Raw genomic sequence first — 17,772 nt, 5'->3', positions numbered from 1 at the left:
CTCTGCCGCTAGATAGCGCCAGTACACTGAGTCCTGTTTCAGTTGTTGTGCATACATGTCATTCCTTTTAGATGGGTTTTTATTTTGGTGATTTCGGTGTAAAATGTCCACAGTTGATTGACAAAATAATATACTGTAACCCCAACTACTTATGCACAATTCCTTGTTCCAGTTCAATTAATTTCTTAACAATAACAGATATACATAGCTGTCTTTCTTTCTTTTCAAAGAGCATACAAACATTCAACAATACGCTCAATAATCACCAACAGTCAACATACATGTGAATCAGAATCTTCATAATGTCCTATGATTTCTTTATTTCTTATCTCTTTATATTTCTTTCTTTTATCATCTTTCTAATCATATTTGAGCATCAAACATTTTTAATTGGCTGGAAAATGTAAACATTGACAGATCTGGGGACATAACATTATGCATGATTAAAGCTCCATCCACAGATATTCTATATATCGCAAGATTTATTTAAGTATAGCCTACTAAAGTATATATTTGAGGCATTTTGCACTTTTGGAGTATTTCCATCTTGTGCGACTTCTTCTCCGATACATTTTGGAGGGAAATATTGTACCTTGTACCACAAAACATATGGTGAATTTATCAAATATGATGCATTGTTATAGATTTAACTACCCATAAGTATACTTTTTTTCCTACCATTAAAAGGGGCAGAATGGGGTCTCAGAGGAAAATAAGGTCCCCAGGACACTGGAGTCGGTAGGTGGCAGGGTAAGTATGTCATTGTGTTTTCCTTTATTGTAAATTTGTCTAATTTAGTTTTTTTCAGTCATGGAAACAAAGAGAGTTTGTTTCAGTCAGTCAGTAAAGATATTTCTTTTCTGATTAAAATTTCTGCATCTTCAGTTATTCTATTTAACATAATTTTTTTGTTGTAATATCAAAGTAAAACAATATAATGCTATGCCACAGGGAGAGGTCGTTGTGTGTTATAAGTACATAGTACATATCTGATAATAGTTACATACTTTTACCTGTCAAAAAAAAAAAAAAAAAAACTAAAATAATTAATTGGTTTCGCTGTAAGAAGCAGTAATACAGAGTAATGTCACTGTAGGATAATACAGGACACACCACCGATGTGGTCCCAGCTCTCTCTCTCTCTCTCTCTCTCTCTCTCTCTCTGTGTGTGTGTGTGTGTCTAGGAAAGATATGGTATTAAAGACTGAGCAAACACTTTTGAAATGCTGAGTCAATATTTAACTCTGGCTATCATTGCCTCAGCATTACTATATTGATCAGTGCTGTACCGTTCATCATGAGATAGCAGTGCAGACTGTACCTTGCTCAGTGGACTGGTATGGCTGTAATGTCAGACTGATGTTGAAGTAGATGAAACACTACATCTTATCAATCACTTTGATCATTGGTACTCTGTCTTGTAATCTTCCTGCTTTTAAAAGCCCCACACTGGCCTGATTTATAGCCCAAAAGTACTAAAGCATTTCCGGAGTTGTTTTTTTTTTTTTTTGCACAAGATGCGTCTTGTATGTTTTCCCTTGAGTGAGGCTTTATCAGCAGATTTCCACCGCAGGGACTACTTTGGGCTCCCTGGTGAGTTCCCATGCTCGGTGTTTCCTGTGCAGATCAGTGAGCTGAGCTGAGCTGAGCTGATCCCGCTGATGCTCCTCTCTCCCCATTCTTTGCAGATACCCACAGCCGGGAGACTGACCACCCCGGTGAGCCTCCAGAAGCTTGCATCTCAATCCTGCTGTTAGCTACAAACACATATACCACTGCTGCCTTCTCCGGAACAGATGGACTGCTATCAAAACAGAGACTCTCTCGAGGAGGTACTGTCCCAGTGAAACTGTTTCCTGATGAGTCAAAGCGTCTGATTACTGCTGGAAATATCCTCGTGCCTTAATTGCTTACAAATCGGCTTAATGATGCAGCACAGGAAACTACAGATTCCACGGAGTTTTGTTTAAACCAATTTCAGAGCACATGCTGGACATCCCCCTCATCTGTCCTCATCTGTGTTGGCTTTCTCTCACATTCATACTGACCCTCGCCCCTCTAGGTGTTGTAGGTCCAGAACCCCTAAGCCATAAATCCTATTAGTCAGGGATTCTCTGAAGCATTATAAGTCGTTTTCCCATCTTTCATTGTTTGCATTATCACTTGCTACCTGAGAGAAATCGGCCCCTTTGTGTGATTATTTTTTATCTATGTGTCAGAGTGAAATGCTGTTAATTTAAATTTAAGAAAAATACAACAAATACAAATACAAATTTCATTACACATGTCTTAAAATGCTGCCAGAAGCTTAGTAAAAAGGCACCAAAAAGGTACTTTTTTCGATCAATAGTCTCTGGTGTCTTTAAGTTGATTGTGAGAAAGCCCCACTCTTCCTCTGTGGTGTCGCCTCTCTCTCCGCCACCTCAGCCTGACGTGTGATGGTAAATGAAACGTGGCAGGGCCGGCCAGAGAGACGGAAGTTCAGACCCCTCGGTCAGAGGTCGTGTCACTCTCTGGGTGGGGGCAAATTGTGGGAGTCACGATCAACGTTATGTGCTGTTTCACACGCCTCCGCAACAAGTGAGAGTGCGAGACACAAAGGATGATAATGTTGCATGTTTTTGTACAGCTGTATCTAAGGTTTTCACCTCAAACTGTGGTCTCTAGTTGTTCATGTCTTTGCAAACGTAAAGAAGACCACAAGATGGTGTGCTCAAAAACTAGGCTACTTTGTAAAAAGGAAAAGTCACCTGTACCAATAGTACTTTAGTTAAAGTTTTAAAGTAGGCTATCTGTTACCAAGAATAGAATTACATGTATGTATTTAATACTTTGAGTCGATCAATTATGGGCCTGGCCGATTATCAAATTCTGCTTTTTTTATTCTAAGAGTGGGTATTTAATCTACAAAGAAACTAGTAACTTTTATTTGATACTTTTATTCGATCAGATAAATGTAATGGAGTAAAAAGTGCAATATTTGCCTCCAAATATGTGTTTCTGATTTTATGTAGCCCATTTTAATCGTACTTGAATAAATGTACTGGACTGTAGTTACATTCCATCATTGTTCAATATTGAAATCAGTGTCAAAACAGAGCCATCAATTCATTGTCAAGAGTATGCATATGTAGACATACGTCCAAATCACTACTTAAAAGTGAAAGCTGTAGGCTACAAATAGTACTTGAGTAATAGCATCTAATATTAAAATGCATTTCATTACCAAGAGTAAAAGTAAATTATATCTACATGTATGCACTGTCTACTATGGGTCTTTCGATTATTGATATGCAGCATTTGATTGATAATAATAGTTTTTTTAGTATGATTGCCGAGAAAATAGCCATTAAATAATCTTAAAACGCACTACTTTGGCTTTGATGCAGCATGTTATCTGCAAAGTAATCAATATGTTAAGTCACCAAATAAATGTAGTGCGGTAAAAAATACAACATTTCCCTTTAAAATGTGGTGGGTACACTTCAAGTAAAGTAGCAGAAAATGGAAATAATCACGTAAAATCCAAGTACTTCAAATTCTCCTCAGTACAATACGTAAGTAAATGGTGTCAAGTCAGAGGAAAGGATTCTTGTTTAAAGTATGCATATGTACATACTTAAGTAGCTACAAGTTAAAAAAAAAAAAGAATTATACATATGTTTACTTGTGTGTACAGTACATATTGTATGATATGGATCAATAGATTATCGTCCCGGTGGATTATTGATATTCATCTTTTTTGCAGATTAAAATATGTCTTTTTTGTTCATCTGATTGTCAATAATATACATACATAAAAAAAAAAAATGCATTACTTTGGCTCTAATACAGCATGTAACCTGCAAATTAACTAAAGTCATGAAGTACATGTAGCGGAGTAAGAAGCAGAATGAGTTCATTTACCTCCAAAATGTAGTGGAGTGAAAGTAGCAAATAATGTAAATACTCAAGTAAAGTACAGTTAGGTCAGAATTGTACCTCTGAGTTAGATTCCATCGCTGGAGGAACACAATGTTATGAATGTAAGAACAAACCCATGATTAAAGACAAATAGAGTAAAGTACAGTACAGTGAGGTGCAGGGTGAAGTGTAACAGGGTTATCTCTGTGTGATGTATTTTCCTCCCCTTCTCTCAGCTGGACCTGCAGCCCAGCGCCTGACGTTAGGTCTCCAGGTTAAGCACAGCATTATCTCCGTACGCTGCCTTCAGGAGCAGTGCCCTCCCTTTCATCTCTGCTGCTCGTGCAAAACTTGTGTCACGTGTGTGGAAGTGCTGAACTTTAAAAGAAAAGAAAAAAAGAAGAAAAGAAAGACAGAAAGAAAAAAAACGGCCAAACGTGTTTTTCTGTCTGGCTTTCCCACACGTCGACGGACTGCTGTGTCAGCGGCCTCTGTGTGACTCTGTTTTACATGTGGGCCTGTACAGTAAGTGCTGAGAGCGAGCCGGTGCGTGACTCACACAATTAACTAACAGAAGAAGTCTGGGTGAGAATGGAGGGGTTCTTGCACACCGAGTTTGAAGTGGCTTTGTTGAGTCTAATCCAAAATGTATGTCCCAATTACTGTGAATGAACCGTTCGGCGTTCCTCTGTTGTGCGCTCCATCGCGGTAAAATGCAGAACTTCCACAGAGCCGCGGGGCAAAAGCTCAGTATGCTGGCTGCTTTGTTGCTGAGAGGGGTTTTTTTTTTTCGCTGCATGCCAGGCAGAGCAATCCAGCCGGCCCACAGGGGTCATCAGAGGAGGGAGGACTTCTGATTATGATCATTATTTGGTAAATAAGATGTCAACAAGGTGTTTCCTTGACACTTTATTGAGCAAAAGGAGGAAGGTGCAGAAATGAACGCCCCCTTCTCAATGGGACCTCTAATCTCCTCTTTCATGTCCCATCTCGTCTGAAGGGTTTCGGCTTCGGCTGCCATGTGCTGGTCTGCCTGGGCCTGGCACTTCTTACTCGCAGGTGGGGTGAGTATCCTGGCAAAGCATGTGTTTATAAAACCCACTTGTTTGGGCACAATACTTGAACTAACTTCTTTTGAGAGAACAGTGTGAATCTGTGCAAAGCCTTTTCCCAAAGTCCTTTAGAAGGCGACGGCCCATTGAGAGCGGAGAAGAAGGGATTACCTTCCTCGACAGTGGTGCATTTCCGAGAGAGCTGATTAGCTCTGCATTCATTGTTAAATCGAGCAAAGGAAGGCCCTAGAGGAGTGAAAGGATCCAAATAGGTGGGCCCAGAAATAAAACAGCCGCAGGAAGCCCTGCACAGGCGAGCCAAAGTTTTCCCAACATTTCTTTCCCCCACTCCTAAGGAGGTGCGGCGTGAAAAAGGAGATTAGCATACAAAATTAGAGGCGGGATGATTTTTTAAGGGCAACTTGCCTCATGCCCTCCACCCCCACGGCCCTACTCTGTCTGGACAAAGTTAATTAAACTAGTATTAAACAGTAAAGAAACTTCCAAGCGCTTGGGAGTTAGGGGGCTCTTTGAGGATTACCATGATGAGGGAGAGGACGGGAGGTATTTGTTGAGGCGAAATTGAGAAAAGGCGTGATGGAACGAAGAGTTCGCTGGAAGGTTCTCTATTCTTGTCGGCTTGCCCCGGACTATCCTAACCCCGGTGTGTGAACAATGCCAAGAGTGAGGCTGTGTTTACTGCAAAACCATCAGGTATTACTGTCACAAAGTTAAAGAAGGATGAACACTTTCTTCAGGCTGAGTGATATATAAGATAAGAAGGATTTATTATTCTTTCATTACATTTTAATGGGAACACCACAAAGGCAACTAATAATAAAGCAAAACTAGGAAACGCTGTGCAATAAATTAACAATGTACAGTACAAAGTGCTTCATTTTATATACAATTAAATACATCAAGAGGGCAGCGAAGGTCAGGGCGAGACGGGCGATGGGAGCGAGGCGCCCAGAAGTCTCCGAATGTTTCTGAATACGTTGAAATTTAAGATTACTGCGAGACGTTCGTGGGAATACAACCTTGATACTTGTTCTAAAAGGCAAATTCTGCCACTGCCCAATAGTCATCCACCGTTAAAAACTTACAACTGTTTAATGGGGGTTTTTTTTCTTCAGCATGGCAATAAATAAATCGTGTTGTGGAGAATTTTGAAGTCAGAGAAGTACTCTTCAGATGCCCGGTGACTTTTTTCGAAATGTTGTCAAAAGTATAAAAAAATAGATCTTAAATACATTTTTACCAAAAGTTGTAAAAGCTCGCCGTCTCATCTTCTTGACCTTGTGTCTCTGTGCACATCCCGCTGCCTTTACCTTTTCACACAAAACTGACAAAGAGCATGGTCTGAAAATGTATTATGGTGAACCTGCACGGAGAGTTTGGGTGCATTGGTACAAATACGATGACAGCAGGGGAGAAGTGATGAAGATGCTCAGTGCTTCTTCCTCAGCCTCAGGTTCTTCCGGCGGCTGCTGGCGCTCTCGTTCTTCCCCCTCTGACCTCCTTTCTTCACACAGAAGTACTTGGTCACCGTCTTTCTGCACTGCTCGCACTTCACCGCGCAGCACCAGTGGAATTTACAATTACAGCTGGACACCATCTCGGCTTTGCGCTCCTCCACGGCCAGCCCACACTCCCCGCACAGCCTCTTGCAGCTCCGCTTCTCCCACTTGCTCAAGCCCTTGCCCTTCTTCAGGCACTCGCGGCCCTCTGTGCCCGGCAAGCCTAGGGTGCGGTTTTCCAGGCAGTAGTCGGGGGAGTCTTCCAGGTGGACCAGCTCCTTGCGAGAGATGGAGCTGAAGGTCTCGGCGATGGCCCCCCGGCTGGCCGCGCTGTTCCCGGCTCCTCGGAGCAGATCGACCTTCAGGGCCCTGTGGTACTTCTCCTTCAGGTAGTTCCCCACCTCCCTGAACTCCGGCAGCTGCAGCCAGCAGGTCTGAGTGGTGCAGCTCCCTGACACGCCGTGACACTTACAGGTCCTCTGCATGGTCCCCTTCACAGCCTGGAGGCACAGAGAGCACGGGGAGAGAGAAGATTCACTTTATTCATGGATTTATAGTTTAAAGGTGCAATATGTAAGGCTTTTTGTTTAAAACGTACAAAAATGAACTAAAATTATACACAGACTGTGAAGAAATAACAGTCCATATGCCAAAGATATCAATTTATTGTGTTGCAGAGAAGTCTGTTGAGGTTAGCATGCTAACCAACTAGCCCCTGGTTTGTGTAGAGTTTGTGCGCACTAGCTGCACAGCTTAATGAGCTGACAAGCTAACCACAACAGCAATAAGCGGCTACTGTGGTGAATTACTCTAATGTCTTTTTTCTATTATTATTTAACTGTTGCAAAAAAAAAAAAAACACAAAAAAAAATGCACTACTTTGACTCTGATGCAGCACACAATCTGCAAAGTAACATAACAAAAGTAATCAAATGAATGAAGTGGGGTAAAGTGAACAATATATGCTGACAAAAGGCAGTGAAGAGGAAGCATGAAGGAACAGAAAATGAATAAATGAATGAATGAACGAAGCAAGTAAAGTACATCAAAATTGTATTTCACAGATAAGTTCAGTCAAAAATGTGTGAAAATTCAGTCGTTGACTGTTCACCCCCATGCAGGTTGAAAGTCGAGTGAAGTTTTGTAGCCCACCATACATTTGTGGAGCTTCACAGAGAATTACAGCTTAACAACTGAGGAAGACAGGGATTTAAAATGTATACAAAATAAAAAAACAAACACAAAATGGGTCCATACAGCTCGCTGTGCCTAATCCAATTCTTCAGAAACCCAGAGATCCCAAATTGATTTGAAAAGATGTCATTAACACATTTTTTTTGTCTGTAATCTTCACTGTAGTGACCAAGCTAAAAGAGTTAGCATGCACCATGCCTGATGGGGATACAGGAGCTCGACCGTGAGTTGAGGCAGTGAATAAAGTCTTTTCAAATCTACTTGGGATCTCTGAGCTTCTGGGGGACTTGGATTACGTGAGGCGAGCTGTGCGAGCACACGCCAGAAATGTTTCCAGTGATTTTTAATCTGCTTGAGGGTGAGGAGATAATGATTTTCATTTTTGGGCGAGCTCATCCTTTAATGAGAAGTAGCTTGTGCTAAAGTAGCATGACACATTTGAAATGAAACAGGACAGGATGTCCATTGTCTCTTGACTGATGTGTTGTCAAATTAACTGATTATATTCTCAAAGTTTTCCAGTTTAGTAAAATAAAGGGGGGGATGAATACACTGAAAGGAAGAAATGATAGCTTCAAGGTCCTATTCTGAGTGTCTTTGTCCCCCTCAGTGTTTCCTGACTTTACCCGACACAAAACAGCTGCCGGTTGAAAAGAGGACGTTTTCTCTCCGTGAGGAGGGTACGAACCCTCTGTCGAGGTGAGGCTGAATCAAAGTTTCACATCGGGCCCCATTGTCGCCTCCGAAGAAATGGGAGTATTTATTTAGCATGTTCATTATCAACATGTTTTCCAGTGTGAGAAGACCCAATGGAGAGTCCCATTGAGTGGAGAAATGAAAAAAGGAGTTTTTCTCTCTTTCTGTCCCCATTTTTTTCTGTTACAATGATGCTCCAGGTGCCATGGGGATCCTAGGGCCCAACAGGGGGGAGCAAAGGCACCGTAAACAAAGAGCACTTCAGCTGCACGCCTGTGGTCCCCTCAGACTCCCTCGGGGCCAAACAAAGACCAACATAAATGTGGGATCCTTATTGCAAGAATAAAAACTAAACACTTATTTTAAAAAAGCAGCATAATACAGAATGTTGTGCAGTGTCTGGCTCCCCAGGATCTCTAATTAAGCTTGCACCAGTGATCCTGAGATTCTCGAGTTGAGGTATTGTCATAAGGGGCATTCAGCACTGGTAAATAGGCCCTTCTGGTACACCGAACACACTGTTATTATTGGGGACGAGTGGCACCTCACTTATATCGGCGTGAAAGGGATGCTTGGGTGGCACACTCAGAAAAAAAATGATTCAAAAGGTGCTTTACACTGTGCAATCAGTTGGAGGGCCCAGAGAGATTCCCAACATTTCAGCCAATTTAAATACTGTATGGTTCAAATCAAATCCATCTTTTACCAAGGGCTCATCTCGAATCATGAGCATCTACTGTACCTTACGTCCAGCCTCGTTATTATGGAGATTCATAGCTGCCCGTGCATCCTGCCCAGTCTCCAAGGCATCGACAAACTGTTTCGAGATGGCCTCGCCGAAGCCGACGTTGTCGCTGCAGCCGCCCCAGAGCCAACCGTGACCGCCTAGGAGAAGAAATAAAGCACTGAGTTCAAATGATCTGCGCTAAAGCCAACTCTGCTGTAGGTTTCTATGTACAGAGTTGTGTATTTCTCTGATGAAGAAATTTCCCCGTTTGCAGGACAAATAGAGGAAATTCTGATTCTCATTCTGATTCTGACCTCGCTGTCCATTCCTGCTGTCATCGCAGCCACAGTTGTCAAAGTCTCCGAGGCTGCAGTTCCTGGTTAAAGTGTACATGACTCCAGCCGAGCTGATGGCGTGAACGAATGCCGTCTCCCGATTTGCTGTCAACAGAGAAAGACGAATAAAAAAAAAAATTGGTTGGGAATTAATACAGAGAGAACTGGAGGCAGAATCCTTAAGTTGTCAGTGTTTCGATTTTAATTGTTTATGCAACTGACACCCTAGAAATGTCTCTCTTTAGGATGTGAATTCTTCACGCTTGCTTTATTGTATTTTGTGACCTTTTGTGTTTTCTGTCTGTAACTATGTGCTTTCTTTTGCAGCTGACTTTCTCAGGCAGGTTTCCACTAAAGAAAGCGGGACTCTCCTGGTAAAATAACATTTAATCACCTGCATAACAATTTTCAATTCTCTCATACACATTAAACGCTTCATTTAAAGGGGCACTGTGTCCTTTTGGAGAAGAAATTCAAACTCAAAATTATAATATTTACAATATTAATGAGGTACTAATACAAACTCAGAAATATACATTTCATATAACATATACAGTCCCCAGAACACTGTATAAAGCTAGAAAGGTGGCAGGGTCCGCCACATATAAACAAAGTAAAGCAGTATGAAACTGTTTCAGTCTATTCAGTCAAGAGAGTTTGTGTATTTAGTTTGTTTGGGCAGGATTCACTTTTTATTAAAATGCATTTATAGTTTAAAGTATGCATGGCTTTCAAAAAATTGCTTGAATTGTTAACAGAATGCTAAAAAATAACAGATTCAAACAAACAACAAATTCTCTTCTGATTAAAATGTCTTCCCCAAAACTGTAAGGCTCGCTTTTAATGTAGAAAATGGCTTGGAAAAAAAAAAAAAAACGTGTAATCACGGTATCTACATTTCCAAATTGTGCCTACATGAAGTTGAACCCTCCTTGTCCTGTGAATCTGGTTATACTGCTTTCATAAGCTGCGCAGAGAGGCAGCGACTCCGGGGGATGTTGTGAAATGGATTAGTTTGTTTGTTTTGCCTCTAGCGACCGTGCCCACTGTAACTATCCCAAAGGCTGGCGAATGTTTCAACTGAGCAAACATCTCTATTTCACAAAGGGGGGAAAGGAAAAAAGCCTCCCCTCCAACACAGAAACTTGCAACAAACATCTTTTAAAAATCCATTAGCCGTGTTCCCCATTGAGAACCTCTCCCCCCCCCGCCACAGCGTGGGGAGATGTTTGAGCCGGTGTTAAAGCCGGCTTGTCTCCGGGGGACTCTGGACTCACCGCTGCGCAGGCTGCTGTGTGTGGACAGCTGCAGAGCCCTCTCGGGGCAGTTCCAGCGGTCCCATGCAAACTGGTATTTGCACTCCTCTATGCCACTCTGAGCTCCTGCTGCCACGCTGCTCGAGTAGATCAGGTACGCCTGCAGCAACAGCAGCAGAGACAAGGGGAAATATTAAACCCATGGAGTAATGACAGCATGCTTTATGGTACTTAGACGGTTCCGAAGCATCTGGATATATCCACCTTAGATTGTGAAAATGAGCTTTCTCTTTCAGAGAAGATTCACCTGATGCATACAGTGCAATCAGTTGCATCCCACCTTATAAATCCAACCCAACCTTTGGAATATTAATGTAAGTTTTTGAAATAATGACACAAGCCTGAGCCTGAACACAAAGTTCAGACAGATAGTCCTTAAAAAGTGCCAGTCAGAGCTCCAACAAATCAATAGAAGACTTCTGGTGCCCAAAATCAAATGTTACATGGAAAGAAAACAATGAATGGCGATGTTATACAGTCTCAGTATCTTTTACATGTATATCTTCTTGCTGGTGTCAAAGGTTTTACACTCGTTCACATGAATTCCTTGAGCAAAAACAAACAAAAAAAGCCTTAAACAGTAAAGAGGGTTCGAAACGTGTCTAGATATTTCACTCCTCAAGTGTTTCGAAGTGGAACAACGAGTCCCTAAGGGAGCAGTTCACTAAAATAATTAATTCAGTCATCATCTTACCCCCAATGCAAATGGAAAAGGATGAAATGAAGTTTTTTTAGTCCACAATACATGTCTGGAGCTTCACAACAAAACAGCGTTGCAGCAATCTTCCAAAGAACTGAAGTAGATGGGGACTTCGTCCAGTGTAATCCAAGTCTCCATAGATCCGGAAATAATTCAAAAAGAAAGTATTTATACCCTCAAAGCTTGTGTACACACTTAAGATGAGTACATGCTAACACTATTAGCTAAGCAGCTAAAATGGAGACTTTAGCTTTAAACAAGGGTGTGAATAATGTCTTTTAAATTGATTTTGGAAGACTTGGACTACACTGAATAAGCTGTATGGAGTCATTTTATGGGGGGGGTGTTACGTTTAAAACAAGTCCACATCTGCTTAAATCTTTAAGAACAAGCTCCAGGAATGTTTTGTTGACTTCGAAAACTTCACTTGACTTTCCATCAGCGTGGGGGTGAGAGGACAGTGAAATTACATTTTTAGGTGAACTTTTCCTTTAATGTTTTGGCGATTAAAGTAACGCAAAAAACAATGTGTGCTGCATTCAGACTTAACTTTTTAAACTCCATCAGCCGCAGTGAATGCGATGAAATGCGCCCCGTCCTTGGCTTTCGCCCGCCTCTCTGCTGCTAGTTCAGGCTGTGTGAACGATAATATAACTAATATGTCTCAAGTGGCCTTTGGAGAGATGGAGTACCACCTCTTTCACAGGGGCCTGGCTCACTAATGATGACCACCCACTACAGCAATGCCTGCCCTCGCCCCTTAAAACATTCAACCCGCACATACACAGAGCCTCTGAATAAGGTCAAGTGTACGGCGGGGGGAAAAAATGACAAAGGGCCTAGAATATCACTGATGTATCATTAGTAGCATAGTTGATGGGTACCGGAGCTTGTCAATACACTTATCACAAAGACAACAAGGTTGCACGGAAAGCATGTTTTCAGTCTCTTTTTTGGGGGGGAAGAGACAGGGAGAAAAGATCAAAAGAGAGTTGGCTTACCTTGGGTCCAGTCATCAAGAAATTATTCACTGACCTGGAAAAGGAGACAGCTTATTCACTCAGGGAAGCTCAGTGTCCTTCACAAATTCCTCTGCTAACATCTCTCATTAGTGCGCTTTGTAACATGTTAAACCATGACACCGGCAGGCATCCCAACCTCGGCGAACAATACGCCGGCATTTGGTCCAAAAGTATAGAAACGTAAGAAGTGAGGCACACTAAGGCAAGTGTTTATGTTATTAGTGCTTTATTACTTGAAAATCAGGGTTGCCAGGTCGTAAAGAAACCCACTGATGGTGGTTTGTCCTCTCTGTTTCTAAAATAATGCTGTCATAAATGCCGGTAATCTATTTATAATGTTGATGGGTTTATTAACTTTCAAACAAGTCATCGTGTCTGCAGTTGTAAATGTTACAAGTCATTCAAAATGGTTTTAACCCATCAAGGTTGCAGTTTTAAGTGTTGATCACTTGTTTATATATGGATTCTGATCATCTGCAGGTCTTTTCTGGGAAACATTAAAACATTTTTTTTTAAAACTGGTTGGATAGTGGTGTAAAGTAGCTTTTACAACCTGGCAACCCAAAAGGTTTTTCTTACTCCTAGCTTACAATTGATTTATAAAGCATTAGTATTTTCTTTCTGCCTTTTACCAGTAATAAAGCCATTACTAACCATCCATAAACCATTTATAAAAGTATTTTATTTAAAAATGGTAGCAGTGGAATAAACGGGACAGATCTAGTTACCATGAAAATTTCACAATTTTATTTTACATGAACATTTTGTAATTTTCTTATTTACAATTGTAAAATTGTTAATCTAAGTGATGTGATGGTGCCTTTTGACTAATATATAGCAAAAAACATACATAAATCAGAGCTAGATAAACAATATGATACTGGCAAAAAACTAATCAGGACACAGAATTAATATGGGTAACAGTTAGGTAAGTAAACTAAGTAAACCGTTATTTCACTGTTAACAGCCTTATAAACCTTTAATTAAGCGGTTGTTTTTATTATATATAAACCTTTACAGTTTAATAATTGGTTTTGTTGCATTTCATTGGCTGTTAACTGTGAAATAACAATTAGGCTAACTGACGTTTCTTACTAGAAATGTACCCAGTGTTACCTGTTCTGCAAAAAAATAAGAACGATATCCAAATCAAACCTACCAGCAGCAGTACGACCTCATGTGAGCCAGGAGGATGAAAATATAATAGAAAACCTCAAAATGCACGAACATCGTGACAGGTGAGGGGGATGACGGAGACTCCGAGCCCGTCCAAAGCCTGCAGACAGTCGAGGTGGAGATGGAAACTGAGCTACCAGCGCATGAAACTTCACCAGGGGCTTCCCAAGACTCAAGGAGGGGGCTCTGAAATGGAGCTGCTCTCGTCCCAACAAGAGATTATCTGCCTAATTAAAGATTTTCCCCCTTCTTACTCTCTCGGCCAATCAGAAGTATTGCACCAGAGGAGAGACTGAACTGATCAGGGCACCCCTGGGCCCTCAGGGCCTGGCAACGGTAGGCTCCCTGCCTCCACTCAAAGGCAAAGGAAGATCTCTTTAATCCTGTAGGAAAAGTGTAACACTGATCCTTTGAATTTTTACGTTTATTTAAGATAATTTACGCGCAGCTCGCTGATTGCCAGGGATTAGTGGATGATAGTCCCCGCGATGACGGATTGTTGGTTAGATAGGAGCGCAAAAGTAGGCCGTTTGTTCATCAGGAAGTAATTCATGGTCACACAGAGTTGTGATTGAATCAATGTTTATCGCCCAGAAACACGAGGACAGTCACGAAAAGCGATGATAGCCTCAGAAGTGTCATTTGACCATTTTATTTCAAAAGGCTCGAACTGCATCCTTACATTCACTGAATGCTGGTGCGCGTATCTCAGTTGTACAAACGGACCAGCAGCAGGTGGAGGCGCATCTGTCTCTCAGTACAATCATCACGGGTCGTCCTTTTACAAATCTCTGAAGAGAAAACCCGCCTAATTTTCCACTATTTCGTGTATGATTTTGAAAGCAATTGAATAAATATTCTGCAGTAGAAGAGGCTGTTTAGTTGTAACTTTTTTGTACACTTTACGCGTTTTTGTATTCGTCACGTTTTCTGCCACATTCGAATGTAAAAGTTGCCACAGGAGTGAGAAATCCCTCGGCTGACAACAGAAAATAAAAGGCTGATGGAGACAGAGTGGAGGCCTGGCCATTGATCACATACATTTGCATCACTAATCCAGACGGTCCCTACCTAACACTGGATGAAGGGTTATTCCCCAAATAACCCCGTCTGACCCCCAGGACCCTTTCCTTTGGCACAGGCAGCCCTTTAGCCATCTTCTTGTGTGCAAATTAGGATTAGAGAGGAAAAAAAAGTGATTGGGAGGCGGGGAAGAGGAGGAGGAGGAGGAGGAGGAGGGAGACTTCTGAGGGATGTTTTTGGATTAAGATTTAAAGAGGAATGGCGATTGAAATGAGACAACAGCAGGATCCGTCCTGTTGTTTCAGCAGTTTTAAGAAACTGAGGGATTCTGTCTCAGGGAGCACCAAAAACGCAGCTCTTATCGCGAGAATTACCCCCCCAAAAAATGCGCTCAGAGTATAGTTTATTTGTGTATATTTAAAATAGTCTATTTGGTTTTGATGGGAATAAAAAGTTGTGCTAAGACATATTCATCATTTATCTGAACAATGCGCTCTGAGCTGTCTGACTGGCCGCTGTGGAGCGCCTGAGCTCTCTCTGCCACAGTGTCCGCCACACTGAGGTGTTGCATGCCGTGAGGAGGATGGCCTGACAGTCAGCAGCCAATGGACAGAGGGCTGATGTCACTGTTGGGGCAACAGAGATCAACAGTGGTGGTGGGACCACTAACAGTACATTTGGACCGGGCTCAGACTGGTGGCTGCACCCAGACACTTGGCAGAAAATCAATCAGAGGTCGCAACAAACATCAGATTTAGTGTTTCTTCACTGAACACAGAGGGAGGGTGCCCTGTGTCAGCTGCTCCTTTGACTTGCAGTAAACCTAATCTCCAGCAGAGGGGGTTGAATTAACAGATCCTTCAAATTTCTTGATGGATGACAACAGCTAAAAACCTCACGACCCCAGGGAGGACATTTTCCTCTGCTTGCTCACCTCTGAGCAAAAATCAGGCTCAGATGGCAGGAAGTGGCACCTCCCGTCAAGACACACAAACATGAGCACAGTGAAGGCAAAAACAGCCTAGATGTCTGTGAGGAGGACACTGTGAGCAGTGGCGGTTCTAGACCAGTTTTAATAGGGGGGCCAGGTTGGGGACGGCTTTTTTGTTAGGGGGCACATACAACCCGGAAAAAAGGATAAATCCCTCATTCAGACAAATCAGTGTTTACAATTTCAACAATTTTGATTGGGTAGTAAACTGCTGAGACACTTTATTTCTGCCTTTCCCTTCAGAACAAAATCATTGCAAGAATTCTGTCATTGTATTATTAATGCAGACTCCCTGTCAGGGGGGCCACAGGGGGGTCCAGACTCAGAGTTACGGGGGCACTGGCCCCTGTTGGGCCCCCCCCCCCCCTAGAACCGCCCCTGACTGTGAGGAGGACACGTGAAGATGCAAGACATGTACCCATGGGCATCTCAAGGATCCTCCAGGAATGTTCGAACAATATCTGCAGACATTTTAAATATGTTCAGTATGGTGGTGTCAACAAGTGCAGCCGGGTCGCAACGCCGCCGCCTGATGTGTGAGACAAGCAAGCAGGGCATGACCAGCAGAGGTAGATCCACATCAGCACTGGCATGTGGACGAGAGGCGAGACTGTTAATTAACGAGTACAACTTGTCTAGAAGGCTGCTGTGGTATGCTTAGGAGATGCCCCATGACGTCAGCAAGCGAGATCAAGATCAAAACTTTCAGGCATTCTTTATTCCTGTTGGAGCGACATGTGTGATAAGTATGTGAAGGCACCTGCAGACAGACAGCTGCGCGTAAAGATAAAGATGTGCACTCCTGAAACAAAAACACTGTGTGAGACTCCTCATGGACGGCATAAAAAAAACAAATGATCAAAACCAGATCGAACTTTTTTACTCCACTCATTCTTCTTCCTTTTTAAGAAACCTGGTGCCTACATTACCCACAATACAATTCATCCTATGAGAGCCAACATTGGAGGCAATTAGCAGATGCATGCAGAGACATGCAGCTTCCTCTGAAGCCACAAAAGGCAACATTTCTTCTTTACTTTGTCATGACATTTTGGACATTTCACATTATAAATATATTTGTCATATTTTTATTTGTGCTGTTATCACGTAACAACCTACACTGACCAGGCATAGCATTATGATCACTGACATGTGAAGTGAATAACACTGATGATCTCGTCACCATGGCACCTGTCAGTGGGTGGGATATATCAGGCAGCAAGCGAACATGTTGTCCTCAAAGTTGACGTGTTAGAAGCAGGAAAAATGGTCAAGCGTGAGGATTCGAGCGAGTTTGACAAGGGGCCACATTGCGATGGCTAGACCGCTGGGTCAGAGCATCTCCAGAACTGCAGCTCTTGTGGGGTGTTCCCGGTCTGCAGTGGTCAGTATCTATCTAAAGTGGTCCAAGGAAGGAACAGTGGTAAACAGGCAAAAGGGTCATGGCCGGCCAAGGCTCAATGATGCACATGGGGAGCAAAGGCCGGCCGCTGTTGACCAATCCAACAGACGAGCTACTGTTGCTCAAGAAGTTAATGCTGGTTCTGACAGAAAGGTGTGGTGCTGCGTATGGGGCTGCACAGCCACAGACCAGTCAGGGTGCCCTTGCTGACCCTTGGCCATGTGAAAGCGCCAACAATGGGCATGTGAGCATCACGACTGGACCAAGGTTCAGTGGAAGATGGTGTCCTGGTCCGATGAATCATATTTTCTTTCACATCACATGGATAGCCGGGTGCGTGTGTTGCTTAAATAGGGAACACATGGCACCAGGATGCACCATGGGAAGAAGGAAAGCCAGTGGAGGCAGTGTGATGCTTTGGGCAATGTTCTGCTGGGAAACCTTGGTTCCTGCCATCCATGTGGACGTTACTTTGACATGTACCACCTACCTAAGCACTGACTGAAGACCATGTACACCCTTTCATCGCAACTTGTATGACTTAAAGGATCTGCTGCTAATATCTTGGTGCCAGATCCGACAGCACACCTTCAGGGGTCTAGTGGAGTCCATGCCACGAAGGGCTGTTTTGGCTGCAAAAGGGGGACCAACACAATATTAGGCAGGTGGTCATAATGTTATGCCTGGGCTGTGTGTCTGTGTGTAGTTGTAATAA

The 17,772-nt window shown here is 42.6% G+C and overlaps 1 protein-coding gene across 1 annotated transcript; it reads right to left on the bottom strand.

The window, feature by feature from the left end:
• Positions 1–5,719: 5,719 nt before the first annotated feature.
• wnt8b (wingless-type MMTV integration site family, member 8b) lies at positions 5,720–13,843 on the bottom strand. Its single transcript, XM_030441151.1, has 6 exons — positions 13,625–13,843; positions 12,445–12,478; positions 10,705–10,843; positions 9,407–9,532; positions 9,108–9,250; positions 5,720–6,975 (listed from the first exon to the last, which is right to left on the bottom strand). The coding sequence occupies exons 1-6, from the start codon at positions 13,693–13,695 to the stop codon at positions 6,406–6,408; spliced, it is 1,083 nt and encodes a 360-aa protein (XP_030297011.1). The 5' UTR covers positions 13,696–13,843; the 3' UTR covers positions 5,720–6,405.
• Positions 13,844–17,772: the final 3,929 nt, after the last annotated feature.

This window comes from Sparus aurata, chromosome 15, assembly GCF_900880675.1.
Source record: "Sparus aurata chromosome 15, fSpaAur1.1, whole genome shotgun sequence".
Taxonomy (NCBI): Eukaryota; Metazoa; Chordata; class Actinopteri; order Spariformes; family Sparidae; genus Sparus; species Sparus aurata.
This window is presented reverse-complemented; position numbering and strand designations above follow the sequence as displayed.